Source organism: Gymnoscopelus microlampas (genome assembly GCF_963454915.1).
Source record: "Gymnoscopelus microlampas genome assembly, chromosome: 3".
In the NCBI taxonomy this organism is placed as follows: domain Eukaryota; kingdom Metazoa; phylum Chordata; class Actinopteri; order Myctophiformes; family Myctophidae; genus Gymnoscopelus; species Gymnoscopelus microlampas.
This window is the reverse complement of record NC_139940.1, coordinates 26,545,354-26,559,977: the sequence shown is the minus strand read 5'-3', so window position 1 is coordinate 26,559,977 and position 14,624 is coordinate 26,545,354. Positions and strand designations below refer to the sequence as shown.

The following is a 14,624-nucleotide window of genomic DNA, read 5'->3' as shown; positions in this document are numbered from 1 at the left end:
ATTATGTATTGGGACGTTTTACAACCAATTCACGACACGATAACTGTGGAACATGTGCAAAACGTTCATTATATTATCCTCTTGATAGTTCATGTTGGTAGGACATGGACATACAACATAACCTGTATTTGGTTGTCGGCTTTTTATTTGGCGACATGAAAGAGGAACATACATTCCGGCAGAGGAGGACAGTTATGTGTGTAACACAAGGTAGAGGTCAAAGGTGAAAGTTGAAGGATATGTTGTCAACATCATGGCTGCTGGAATCATTTGTGTGAAACATGGATTGTTATTAACGAACAAAAGCTATCAGTTTCAAACTCTTCAAAGAAAGCTATTGCCACACATGGTCTGTATCCAGAAGCCCGTAGAATTACAGAGTCTGAGAGCTGCAACAAACTCATCCGATTCACAGCTGAACGAAAAGTACTGCATTGATCTAATCAGGTAGGTAGGCTTCATACTGTTGTTACTGACCATTGATGTAGTCAGGTAGGACTAGGTAGGCTTCATACTGTTGTTACTGACCATTGATTCATTGATCTAGTCAAGTAGGACTAGGTAGTAGGTAGGCTTCACACTATTGTTACTGACCATTGATTCATTGATCTAGTCAGGTAGGACTAGGTAGGCTTCATAATGTTGTTAGACCAGGGGTCTTCAACAGGGGGTCCAGGACCCCCTAGGTGGTCCTCAGAGTTACTACAGGGGGGCCGCCAAATCTTTCTGTGATAATACTTTTTTTTTTTACATTAATCACTGCACTCTAGAATCCTTATTTTGAGAGGAACATTAGCCAAAAATAGCAGATCTACAAGCTCACAACGCCAAATTTAGAGTTTAAGTGGTTAAATGTCTGAAATAAACACAAACCATTCATTCACACAACACTGATAGTCAATACAACTATCTATGAAATCTGTGACATTTTATACAATATGTAGTGGGGGTCGGGTTCCTGCTTCATCTCTCTCTCTCAGCTAGGGGGTCCTTTGCCTGAAAAACGTTGAAGACCCCTGTGTTAGACCATAATGTTGTTAGACCACCTAGCTTTTAGCTATTTGGACGTCACGTCATGCCTTAAGTACGTGCGAATGAAAATGACCCCACGTGAGTGTGTTGGAGGTGCAAACAAAGGTGCTTCTTCTAGCTCTATGTGCTTCTGTGGGATTTGGCTCCTTTTTGTGGCTATTAGGAGGGCAGTATGAGTCACCAGAACCAAGGACGGGTGTTTTTGTGTCTGATAAAATGAATATCAAATATCTAAATACTGAATCAAGCAACTTAAAAACTGTGGGGTCTCACAAAAGCCTGAGTAGACGATGAAATGACCCAAACATTTTTTTAAAGTGAAATATCCCTTTACACTGAGAATCAGTGTACAAATGGGGATTTACTGTGTGTGTTCTGCTGCTGAATGCATATCTGCTGCTCTTCTTCTATCCCCCTCAGGTCACGAGACTATGATGGGCTTGTGTGTTCCCTCCTTTTACCAGAGGAGGCCCGGCGCTCCTCTCTGGCCGTGAGAGCCTTCAATGTGGAGCTGGCTCAGGCAGGTATTCTTGCACATTCAGTGCTACCTGATACATGCTGTTCTAATGTCAAAGTGCATCCCGAACTTTAATACTTGTAGAGACAACAAAACAATTATAGGTTGAATGAGAAACCAAGGCAGAAGATGGGAAATACAATGACAATAAGTTAATGTTGAATTAAACAAAATCAGTGACATACAACGTGATGGGTCAAAATGAGGCGCCAATTCATTCCAAAGGATATAAAACAGTTTATTTTTGTCTCTTTCTCTACAAGGTGAAGGACTCTGTATCCCAGAAGACCATTGGTCTGATGCGAATGCAGTTCTGGAAAATTGCTTTAGAGGAGATGTATAGAGATGACCCTCCATTGCAGCCAGTCAGCACAGAGTTATGGAGGGTAAGCAGAAGCCCAAAACCATTTTATGTGTTTCTTTGTATAGTCCGAGGTGATGTTCACTTTGGTAAAGATGTGTTGTTGACTAATACAATGCCATGTCAAAGCAATGAAGTGTTTGAATGCTGTTTTGCAGGCAGTGAGGAAGCATTACCTAACAAAGCGATGGTTGCTAAGGATCATAACCGAGAGGGTAAGAAATGATTCTATTCTTGCTACATGAACATAAAGCCATGACACAATAGGCAGGCAGTCATACAAACACAAACAGGCATGGTCTCCTTCATACAAGTAGTATTTAGTTTAAAAAATACATACAGTACACATGGCCCCCAACTGGTCTTTGGACCCATTCTGTCTTGATTTCTTTGTTTTTCTTTCCCACTAACTAAAATTAAACAGTATCTCCCTCAGATATTCAGTGTCACGTGGGATTTTTACAATCTATGAGCGGTCCAATCCACCCTGTCTGTCCAGGATCCCCTTCAGTAGAATGTATTTCAGTCTGTTGTGTCTCCATCATCCTACCAGGAGAAGGACCTTGAAGACAGAGCTTATAGGACCCTACAGGAGCTTGAGGCCTACTCTGAGAACACCCAGTCCTCCTTATTGTACCTCCTATTGGAGTGTTTAGGTAAGAGCCTCTCTATTAGTCTGTGCTTGTGTGTTTGTGTCCAGCAGCTCTAAGATAACTTGTTGACTGGAAAGGCACATTGGGAATGATCAAATAATGCAGTGTGGCTTGTACGTTCTGTTGAGCTTACATTGCTTTTTCCCCTCCTATGCAATAAACTTAATAGAGTTCCAAAGTTTGTAGTTCTAAAACTATTTTTGCACTTCAGGTTCCCTCTGCTTGAAGTCTATGTTTTTTTGGTTAGATGCCTGAAATAAGGTCATTGGTTAACACAGGCTTGAGAGAGTTTCATGTTTTGTTCTATGACGTGAAATACGTCAGTAAATACCACACTCGTGAATTTTGAAGCTATGTCTGCTAAAAAGGGTGGTTAAATGAGACTACAGAGGTTGTGGTGACGTTGGTGGTGACATTGAGTCATGCGCCAATGGTTTAGTTCATTTAAAGCCTAACGTTAGCTTTTTACTTCCAGCAATTTCATTTACTCTTCAACACTTATAATTGGGGTGTTCATTTGTGAACATTTTCTTGCTGAACAAAACATGTATCTTAAACTTTTATTCGCCACAGAGCTTATTTTCGGCAATAATCCAAAATCGATTCAGAAATCCCATAGACGTTTTGTCAAGTGAACCTATTAGATGCTAACTTACTGCTTCCACCCATTCATCTGCACTGGGTGGCAAACTGGAGCTGTACGTTTGATGGAATGCATTGAAGTCAATGAGAGCCGGGTGGACAAGCATCTGAATAAACATTACCTTTGAATGATTGAACTGATTATATGACAAAGGTCATCATCACAGTATAGCGACTATTAATACACAGGCTCGCATTGACTTCAGTGTATTCCATTGAACTTCCGGCTCCAGTTTGCCTCCCAGGCTGTCTGTGGCGTAGAACATGTGGTTCTACAGTATGTACCCCCTCCTTTCTCATACCCTCCTTGCGCCTACATTATCCCTTGAGACCGCATCCTATTGTATTCTGAGCCATCCTGGTGGTGAACTTTGACGATATTTAATGTACTGTAAATCGTTCCATAATGAGGAAGACGTGAACACTTACCAACAATGCACTCTGTGTGGAAAGAGCTCACTCTGTAAAACTTTTAAAACGACTAATTTACGTAGGCTGGAGGAGATTGTGCAGAGAGAGCTTTGGGCGCACAAAATGTGATTTCAGTGTTTCATTATTTTGTGAAAAAACACCTACTCGGACATGTGCGTAGGAGCAGGCAGCCAGTGCATAAGACAGGAAAAAATGGATATCCTGCACACTGTCTTCACTTACAGCAAAAAATAGTATTTTATTAGGCTACAACGTTTCGGTCTAACTGACCTTCATCAGGTGTCATCAGGTAGTGTTTCATTATTCCACTGTCTCATCCCTCCAAATACCCAAACCCCAATCTGCCCGCTCGCCAGGTGTGAAAGATGTACATGCGGACCATGCAGCCAGCCACATAGGGAAGGCACACGGGATTGTGACATGCCTACGAGCCACTCCTTACAATAGCAGCAGGCGCAAGGTTTACTTACCCATGGACATTTGTATGCTGGTGAGTTCCTGCATCTTTGTAGCTTAAACTACCATACCATGTCAGTACATGTTGATGTCTATTAACGGCTTCGGCCATACGTGTTATACATGAACATGGACCATTTTTTCATTAATGGCTTTGTTCCTAGATTTAGAGTTTTTTTTTTAAATCATCGGCGGGATGATTGTGTATAATACATCTGTATACTTTCATTAATATTTGTTTAAGGGTGTCTTGTCTTTATTCTATGCCATGTATCTGTAACTTTTTACTGCTGTGCCGTGTCTAGCGCCTGAATTTTCTATCTATCTGCCTTCTTATCTATTTAGACTAAACATCATTGCTATGCTAAACATCATTTAACAGTTAATAAGTCATGGATGTTTGAATTTCATTCATAAACTAATGTTATCTCCATGGATTGTGTTTCGGCTAGACTTTTCAAATGAATCTGCACTGATCGGCTGAAACCTTGCCCAAATGTAGAATCATATGTCATAGATATGTCATAGATATGTCATAGATGACAGAAGTCATAGTCTCTATGACATCAGTCGTCTATGACAAATCTATGACTCATAGATGACTGACCTAACAGGCCAATGTGGATCTTGAACATGAAGTTCAAGATCCACATTGGAGCCATGCCATTACCATTGTTTTGTTTAGTGCACCGTTCAGAAGCAAAGTAATCACAGTAATTAAACAGAAACAAAGATTATGCACAGGACTGGATTAGGCAGTGTAAGTAGAGAAGGAAATACAGTAGGTAGCCACTCTAGTTGGCTGGAAATGGGGAGTTAACTTATAGGGGCTGTGGAGATGCGCATTTCCCTCGTCAAAACTAAAAGTATTGACTGAAAAGTACAATAGAATGACAACATTGCAGCTCTTCCTCATTACAGAGAAGATAGTTAGACTCACGTAGCAAGTCCTCTTTGTCCCCAGTTCCTATGAAATGCATTCAGCAGCAGAACAAAAAAGAATAAATTCTTCTGTCCTCCCGGGCCAATTTTAGATAAGCTAAGCTTGATTTTGAAGCGTCACATGCTAGAGAGGATTACTATGTGCTCCCCTGCTATCTCTCCACTTTGTTGGAAATCCATTTCCGTGAGAGAGCTTTCCTTTCAAAACATGTAATTATAGTAAGTTATGTCTTGCCATACATAACATAGTTACTAGTTGCATAATATTACGTATTGAATGTAAATCTCTCTTTATTTTTGCATTTTATAGTTGTAGTTAGAAGAATAACAAATTAGATAATTTTGTGATTGAGATTGTTTGAATACGTAGCTAATATATGGTGTCTGTTGGTGCTTAAATTGTACCCAGTAGATTAACTTCAACTTCACTTTCATTTATTTTTATATCTCAAGTTTGCAGCTGTAAAAGAGTCTGTGGAATTCTTTTTAGTACAAGGTACCTATGAAATGTAGTTACTGTGGCATCTTGTCACTGACAAGACAGGTTTAACAAACCCCCAAGATCATCCACCTCAGATTAGCTTCACAGTGCTTCCTGAAGGGGGCGTTGCTACATCATGAAAGGTAGAGTTGAGGAGCCATCTTGCCATGTTAAATTTAATATATCATCATAAGGAACTAATATAACATCATAAGGAACTATTTGTGATGTAATAAATACTTCTGCACCTCTAGGATGTTCATATAAGAGAAACGCCTTGAGTAAGAAATATATACACACACACACACACACACACACACACACACACACACACACAGGTACACAGCCTAAAAAAATAAGTGTTAAATAGCTCTATATTCTGATAGTACTCATTGCTATTGAGTGTTTGTTCAGTAAAAGGAGTCTCCTTGTCTCTCCAGCTCTTTATAAAACAGAAAATGCATTTTCGTTTCAGTTTCATTTCAGATTTTATCCAATCAGGATAGAGAACTCGATCAGGATATAGATTAAACAAGTGAAATTGGAAGTGATGACACTAAGAAATGAGCAGGCAAAATTGGAACTGGAACACTATAAAAAATTAAGCTTAAAAATGGGTACTTTCTCCTGATTGGCTAAGATTTTGACACCTACCGAAAAAAATGTATTTTCTGTTTATTAAAGAGCTGGAGAGACGGGGACACTCCTGTTACTGAACAAACACTCTATGGCAATGATTACTATCAGAATATAGTGCTTTAACCTTTTAACAAAATACTTTTTGTTTTAACCAAAAAATATCACTTACCCTACCTTTAATTAAATTAAATTAAAATATGTACTTTTCTTTTTTAAATACATTTGAAGAAGTAGGTTGCTTTCTGCTTATTTTCAGCCATGTCCTTAAAACATTTCAGACACTTTCAAACTTAAAACACTTTAAGACATCTTACTACTGCTTTCTTATTTACATTTTCACACAATTCTCTTTGTTGTTGGCACTGCTAGTGAGCTTGGCCTTCTGTGTGCGGGTGCATTAGTCTGTGGCAAGATGTCACAGTAAACTATAAGCAGACTGAGGGACAGTCCTTGGCAGTAAAAGCTTCCTCTTGAACGGTTCAGAATTCTCATCTAGCTACTAGTGTGCTATACAAATTTGTTGTTGAGTCAAAACACGGTGTGTGTGTGTGTGTGTGTGTGTGTGTGTGTGTGTGTGTGTGTGTGTGTGTGTGTGTGTGTGTGTGTGTGTGTGTGTGTGTGTGTGTGTGTGTGTGTGTGTGTGTCTGTGTGTGTGTGTCTGTGTGTCCGTCCAACCAGCATGGGGCATCCCAAGAGGACTTCATCCGAGGTAGCCGGGAACAGAATGTGCGAGATGTAGTGTACGACATCGCTAGTCAAGCACATGTACACCTGGAACACGTATGTATCAGACCCCCCCCCCCCCTGTTAGTGACACTCTTTGTTTTTTTCCCATATCACAAACAAAGACAAGACACATCCTCTCCCATTTGGCTAGGCGGTATGACCAAGAGCAATCAGTTTGACCACAAGTAGTCCACCAGACCCCCAGAGTCGGTCCATTGGTAACATACACGGAAGAGAAAAAAACAAAAAACATAATAAGCATAATATATACTGTACATGCATACGCAATTACGCATGTACACATATACATACAGTACATACATACAGATAAAACCTTGCTTCTCAATCATTTAACCAACTCATATATGATACAGTACATACATGTATAAGACTTCGGTAGGAAGTTAGTTCAGTTTGGTTAATGTTCATTTGACAATAAGCTCCTTTTTACTTCATTTAGATAACTATTTGGTCTTTGATCTTTAATTCATTCTCAAAGCAATTGTGAATCATTCACAGAGTTAGTGAGTCACAATATCAGTAGTAATTCATTTGTGCCAGTTAGAAGCACACATTCATGCCGTATATAGTTAATAATGTCGCACATAGTAATGTAATGTAGTACAGGCCTCTTAAATATTGTAATTTGTTATGGTTTGTGTAAAGCAGAGGTTCTCAACATTTTAATGACAAGGACCCCCAAATTGGGGATCCTTGTCATTAATATGTTATTGACATTAATATGTATTTGAAAAGATTTGTCAAGATGTTTTGAAAATAGCCAATCGCGACACATCTTGTAAATCATCGAATAACCGAAGTAGAACTATGACTAAAATAGGACTTAAGTGGTTCCTCATTTTGCTGGGGACCCCACTTTGAGAACCAGTGGTGTAAAGTGATAACGCATGATGAGATACATAATTTTCTTGTATGGGGACATCTTGCCATGCATCATCGCTTATATACAGTAACACATTAGGTATGTGATTTGGGTGACATGTTAGCAGGGTTTTGACTTTCATTCCCGTTTGAAATGCTTGTCTCCTCAGGCTCGATCTTTTAGCAAGAATGTCCCAGCTGCTGCGTACCCTGCCTTTCTACAAACAGTAAGTTATCAAACATTAAACACTCGCCTGATTCTTTTCCACTTTGAAGTGTAACCCAGAACATGAAACTTTCCAGAACCTGTGAAGTTCTGTGATTTATTAATCACAGAACTTCATCAAACATATCAAATATTAAACACTTGCCTGATCCCTTTTCCACTATGAAGTGTAAAAAGAACATAAAACTTTCCATAATCTGTGAAGTTCTGTTAATAAATTGGACCCTAGGCTCCAATGTATTACTACAGCATAACTTTAGCACTTATAGCATATAAACCATAGCATAACTATAGCACTTATACTATAGCATAGTATTAAAATGTAGAGAGATGGTGGCAGAGGCATAACTCACTATTCTCTTCGTTCTTTCTGCTCTCCCTGGCCACTTTCCTTGAATGTGGTGTTAAAAGTGTCACATACTAATTAGAGAGGAATAGTAAATGTCCCCCTGCTCTCTCTCCAAACACTTAAGAGTCAATTTCCGTTTCACAGCATGCTGAATGTAGTTGTTACACTGTGGCGTTCTCTTGATATGCTTGCCCTCATGAGGAACCCCACATTGCCATAGACATTATCTCTGTGCTGACATTCTTTATGGGATTTCAGTTGAATGCGAGGTTCACTTTGATGTGTTTTGTTCACTCTGGTGTGTTGTGTTGCAGGTGGTGTTAGAAGACTACCTTCAAAGAGTGAGGAAGGTAGACTTTGATGTTTTCCATCCCAGTCTATTGAACAGAAACCCATTACTCGCCATCCAGCTGTATGTACGCTCCTGGAAGAAGACCTATTGACCCACGTCATATCCCATCTACAGTATAGCTTGCACCATTTATATCCAGTATCTGAAATCAACTGCCTTGAAGTTCATATAAATGGTTCTGTAAACCAAATAGAGTATCAAATAATCCATGCTCGTAAATTAAATGCAGCACTGCCACTGAAGCCAGCCTCTATGATAGAACATGACATTACCCGCTGTTTCTCAACCTCTGGTCACAGTAGTAAACACACACCAGCCACATAAACATGATTCCATTAGGCAAAATGCTTTTGTTTTTATATAGAAAAAAAGATCACCTTGCCAAAGTGGCTTGAATGGTGGCTGTGACTATTTCCCACCCTCCATCCTGCTTTTAGACCAATGCTTTATATCCACATTTGTGTTTCGATAGTTACATGGTAGAGTCATTATACAAAGATTTCTGCTCAGACTGTCACAAAAAAAGTTAAGAAACAGTGATGGTGATAGTTTATGAAACAGTCCATTGTGCTTTATTCATTGCATCAAGCTGAAACATGTCTATGGTTTAGCATTAATACAATTAAAATGAACATTTGCTAAATTCATTAAGATTGGACTTTGTTTTTTTCCCCTCAATACACTTCACTCACACTTAGTTATTCAAATGTCATGTTTGTGGTATGTATGTCTCATATTTGAAGTTATATTTTTGCTTTACAAAAGTATAGTTTCTTCTTGGGAACTGTTGGTTACCATGTGTACGTACATGATGAAATGCATTTTCCAGTTGAAAAAGTCTTATTTTTGTCGAGTGACATGGCCATATTGTGTGATTGAGTAAAAGCCCTAAGAACTACCTCTCCATGTGAAAGATTGGTTGTTTAATAGTACTCTGGCCCCTCTGAATTTCCTTACTGACCTAATAATATAACCCTATGAGAGACATAAACATGATAAGAGAGACAGTAAACTCAAAGTTTCTCAGGCTTTTTTTTTTTAATCTCTGAAACCAGTGTAAATTACACTATATTTCCCTGGTACTCTTTGGTGCCTGCATCCATGCATGCTACACACTGTTAACACCTTACTGAACACCATTCATCTGAATCTAATAAATCAGCCAATCTGGCTTTGACTCTATTATGTCATTGGGTCTATCTCTATCTCAACTCAATGTTGTAGCCTACTGTATTAGAAAATGCTGAACTTTCTCCCCAATTGTTGTCTTTCAAACTGGATACCTCCAGTGGCTGTGTAGATTGTGTGGTGATGAGAGTAGCCTCATCAGTGTCTGGGTCTCCTTGGAAACGTCTCAAGGCGGAATCCTCACCCACATGCTTTCCTTATCACCCAGGAGGCTTATATATTTGGGCATTCACCCTTAAAAAGTTACATTGAGTTACATTTTATGAACAGTTACATCAGATGCTGTCTATTGATAATTCCAAATCACTTGAGTGATACCTGAGCAGGGTATTCGGCTTGCCTTGCACACACTGTTATTATAAAATAATTTTATTTTTGAGTCAGAAAACACATGTTCATGTATTGCAGTTTAGCAAACTGCCTCGTGAATGGGAATTAAACAAACAAATGAACTAGGCTTAAGCCTATTGAACTCGGATTCCTACTAGGACAAGCCAAGGAGGACAGTGCCATCATCAAAATACTCTGCTAAGATAAGATACATTTAAAAACCAACAGCACGTGTCTACTGTATTTACTACTCCAGCTGTTGTCGTCGAGATTAACTCTGATGTGTGCCGCTCGTGCTACGCTGCTGCTGGACGCGCGCGCGCGCGCACACACACACACACACACACACACACACACACACACACACACACACACACACACACACACACACACACACACACACACACACACACACACACACACACACACAGAGAGAGAGAGAGACAAACAAACATGCTGGAGGGAAGCTGCACCGTGTGCTGCTGTACTCTGGCCAACAAAATCTGCATGGTTGTTTTCATGGTGTTTCTGGTGTTTGCCATTCTTTTCGGCAACTCGGTAACGCTGGCCGTTGTGCTCGGCACCAGGCACTTCCACACGCCACAGGGGTACCTCAAGGCATCGCTGGCGGTGGCCGACCTGGCGGTGGGGACGTTCGTGGTGCCGCTGTCCGTTTACGCAGAGGTGTCTCTCATGTTGTTCCAAGACGCCGCGCCGGCGTGGACCTCGTTCAATTCTCAGGAGACGCGCTTTCACCCGTGCAATGTCATCGGGCCCATCTTTGCCGGTTGCACGTTGGTGTCCATCACGACTATATTTCTTTTAACGATAGAGCGGAGCATCGCCGTGTTGAGGCCGCTGCACAAGGAGTCCGTGATCACGCGTAAAAGGACGACCATCCTCATCGTGGTGTCCTGGGTGTCCAGTTTCTTTCTGGCCGTGTCTCCGATGCTTTTCAGCGGGGACATTGCGCTGGAGTACAACCCATGTAGCCGGATGTGCAATTACGCACTGGGCACCATTGGCGCGTTTCCACCAAACCAAGCGTGGAAAATTCTCCTCCTGTTCCCAGCTTTCGACTTCACTCTTCTAGTGGGGACTGTGGTTATTAACATGGTATCTCTGTCGACCATTAGGCAGCACTCGAAGCGCAGAAAGCACCTGTCCCACTCCCAAAGCGACCGTAAAAGCGTCACGAAACCTACTTTTTCCGACATCAAGGCAGCCAAGACCATCGGGGCTTTAACGCTCGCATTCGCCGCATCTTTCACACCCATAGCCGTCTTCGTTGTGGGGAATGTCATTGGAAACGAATGGTGTGATTTCTCCTTTTTCGCTTTTTGGTTATTGGTCACTAACAGCTGTTGGAATGTCATCATTTACAGCGTGCGAGATCGCAAGTTTCGTCTCCGCGCGCACAAGCTCTTGATTCCTTCCCCCAAATCTAAAAACTCTGGACATGCTTTTTTTGAACCGAACGCGAAGGAAAATAAAAGACTGTGTACCGAGGCTACCCTGACTGTGATATCATAGACTATCATGTCATGATAGTGACAAAGTATCAAAGATGAGCTAAAGGTGGTCATGTTTGTTTTACGCACGATAGTTTCATATGGATACGTCGTTTCTCAGTGCCCAAATGCCGGCGAATCACAGTGATATTATTGATAAATGTTTGCATCGGATTTCTGTTGTGAAATTACTTGCATTGGATATTGAATGTCCTTCATTGCTATTTTTTGCTTAGGCTGTGTCATAACTTGCCATAAATGTTACCAATTTCAATTTAGGTCTAATTTATGTTTCATTATGAGATATTATTGGCACAATGTGTTTTCTGACTCAAAAATGTAATTACTTTATAATAACAGTGTGCAAGGCCAGCCAAATACCATGCTCAGGTATCACTCAAAAGATTTGAGTGTTTGGGGCAAGCCTGTCTTTTTCTCTGTTTTTAAATCTCTGAAACAATCGACAGTCACAGGGTGAATGCCCAAACCAAATATATAAACCTCCTGGGTGATAGAGGGAAGCATGTGGGTGAGGATTCCGCCTTGAGATGTTTCCAAGGAGACCCGAACACTGATGAAGGACAAACTTTGGAGAGAAAGTTAAGCATTTCTTATACAGTAGGCTACAACATTGAGTTGAGACTGAGATAGACCTGATGACATAATAGAGTCAAAAGCGCAGATAGGCTGATTTATTAGATTCAAATGAATGGCATGCAGTAAAGTGTTAACAGTGTGTAACATGCATGGACACAGGCACCAAAGAGTGGAATTTACACTTGTTTCAGTGATAGAAAAAAAGCCTTCCCATTCACATGGCAATTTGCTAAACTGCAATACAAGAATATGTGTATAGTAGCCTGTCCACATAAAAGCACAATATACAGTAAACATAAACAGCCTAATCAATTTGCATTTGTTGTTATGGAATTGGTGATTTTCTGCAGCAATTTTAAATTGAGTGCTATACTTGGTTTGCGAGGGCTTTTACATCTGACTGTATGAGGAGGAATACAAGCACTTTCAAGCACTTGGATTTCTGCTGAATGTCACTGTGATGGTTTTGCACTTGGATGAGTTTAGTGTCATTTGACTGCAGGGAAGCCTTCCCTGGGGAGATGTTTCTTTGTCAGCATGACACACATGGATGAGATTTAAATCATCCACATAGGCTAGTTTTGGAAGTCACTGGCATCACAGTTGGTGGGGGCGAGAAAGATTGGCCCAAGTAGCCTAATGCCCAGTTGGAATGTTCTCGGTACACTTTGCTTGCGGCCAGACAAAACAACACAACCATAGCATTAAGGCGGGCCCATGTCACCCAGCTGCAGGAGATGCTCCACTGCAGCAGTCATGTCCACTTTGTCAAATGCATTGAAAAGTCTGTTTCAAAGTTAACACATTTTCCCTTCTTTTTTTTACCCTTTCTTTTTACTGTTTCATCAAATAGTTCAAAAAGCAAAACAATAAATAAATCATACAGTATGATGATTTATTTCCTTATTGCATTGGCTCAGTTTATTCACTTTGCTGTATATGTTGTTCACCTTTAGCCTTCAGACAATTTGATTATCATAGAGTCAAGATGCCATGGCACAAGCCTGCTATCTATTGTATAGCTATCTATTGTATAAAGCAAGTTCCTCTCTTTCTATATCCTCTCTGGTTATATATAACCAGGCCCATACAGAGAGAGTTACAACACGCTTTGATCTAGCCGCAAAGCGGGCCGCTATGGGCTATAGTTCCAAACATTGGAACTTCCTCATTGAGCATTTCCGCATTCCATTCTTACAATGGGAGTCAACGCTAGTGTCATCACTCTCATATTAGATCATGCTGTATATAACTAGGCTCTCTGCCTGCTTACCCCCGACAACTACTGTAGCACCACCCTAGTGTACTTCTCCCATGAGCTCATGTATTAAACGTCTATCTTATAACTTATAAGATAGAAGTTTAATACATGAGTTTATAACTTTAAGTGTTTTCGACTCCATTTGCCTCAACAATTAGCCTACCAACTGACACAGAATTCCTCAACACTACACCTGCTAAATTCCCAATTGCAGATGAGCACAATGTTGGATTGCTGCAGCCTTTAGTATCAGTAGAAAATCACAATAAATTTGGCTCCGGTGCTGCTTTGGCAGAATGAAAGAGTAATATAATCCAGCTCTGTGGGGTGGGTAATCCTAATCCAGGGGTCACACAAGTGACAGTTCCTTGCTCTGATGCTTCATAAATATGTACTGTATGGTGAACAGAGTTTAAGCTTGGATAGAGACTATATTCCATCTGATTGTTTTGTATCGTATGTGTTTTCAGTAGAAAATGAATAGGCTCATTGGGATAATAACAGTATGATTCAATACCGGTATGCATAGTTGTGTTGTGTTTTTGGCAATTTGCGCATACAATATATTGTATTTGTTCATCATTGTCACTATTGCAGTAGTGAGATACTTAATTTTCTCTCCTCACTATGTCCGGTTACTTAAGACCCAGAGAGAAAATGGTCGTGAAAAGGTTTCCAGAAATAGCGATTGTGTGAAAAGACAAATCTCTGACAGCTACAGTCTCAGAGGCCATTAAAAGGCTAACCAGGGGAGATGATAAGTCCACTTAAATATGATTAAATCTCTTAGTTGTCTGCTTTTGAAGTAAATAATGCTTTCTGGACCATGTCCATGGTGAAAACAGACACATGGCGTTATGCATCATGTACACTAGAATTGAAGGTTCTATATTTGGCACCGCATTTAAACAGACCAAATCAATATGTACACCTATGTTTAACCAGACAAGGTGACAAACTAGTCATCATGCTAATTCACAACAGTGGTCAAAAGGGAGCATTTTCATTCAAATACATTTGCCATTATTTTATGGTTGCCTCACTCAC

At 40.3% G+C, this 14,624-nt stretch overlaps 2 protein-coding genes across 3 annotated transcripts; both read left to right on the top strand.

Moving 5' to 3' along the window:
• The first annotated feature begins 229 nt into the window (after nucleotides 1-229).
• On the top strand, nucleotides 230-9,023 carry ndufaf6 (NADH:ubiquinone oxidoreductase complex assembly factor 6). Of its 2 annotated transcripts, none has more exons than XM_084052640.1 (9): nucleotides 230-447; nucleotides 1,453-1,552; nucleotides 1,813-1,935; nucleotides 2,069-2,125; nucleotides 2,464-2,566; nucleotides 3,994-4,127; nucleotides 6,834-6,935; nucleotides 7,934-7,990; nucleotides 8,653-9,023. In XM_084052640.1, exons 1-9 carry the CDS (start codon nucleotides 254-256, stop codon nucleotides 8,779-8,781), a joined length of 999 nt encoding a protein of 332 aa, XP_083908766.1. In that variant the 5' UTR covers nucleotides 230-253; the 3' UTR covers nucleotides 8,782-9,023. The 2 variants fall into 2 exon arrangements, with proteins under 2 accessions (XP_083908766.1, XP_083908767.1); XM_084052641.1 differs by having other exon boundaries at nucleotides 313-447; nucleotides 1,453-1,556.
• Nucleotides 9,024-10,661: 1,638 nt separating this feature from the next.
• LOC311041795 (beta-2 adrenergic receptor) lies at nucleotides 10,662-11,741 on the top strand (the record flags this gene model as incomplete). The annotated part of the gene is made up of 1 exon (XM_084052280.1): nucleotides 10,662-11,741. The coding sequence occupies one exon, from the start codon at nucleotides 10,662-10,664 to the stop codon at nucleotides 11,739-11,741; it is 1,080 nt and encodes a 359-aa protein (XP_083908406.1).
• Between the last annotated feature and the right edge of the window lie 2,883 nt (nucleotides 11,742-14,624).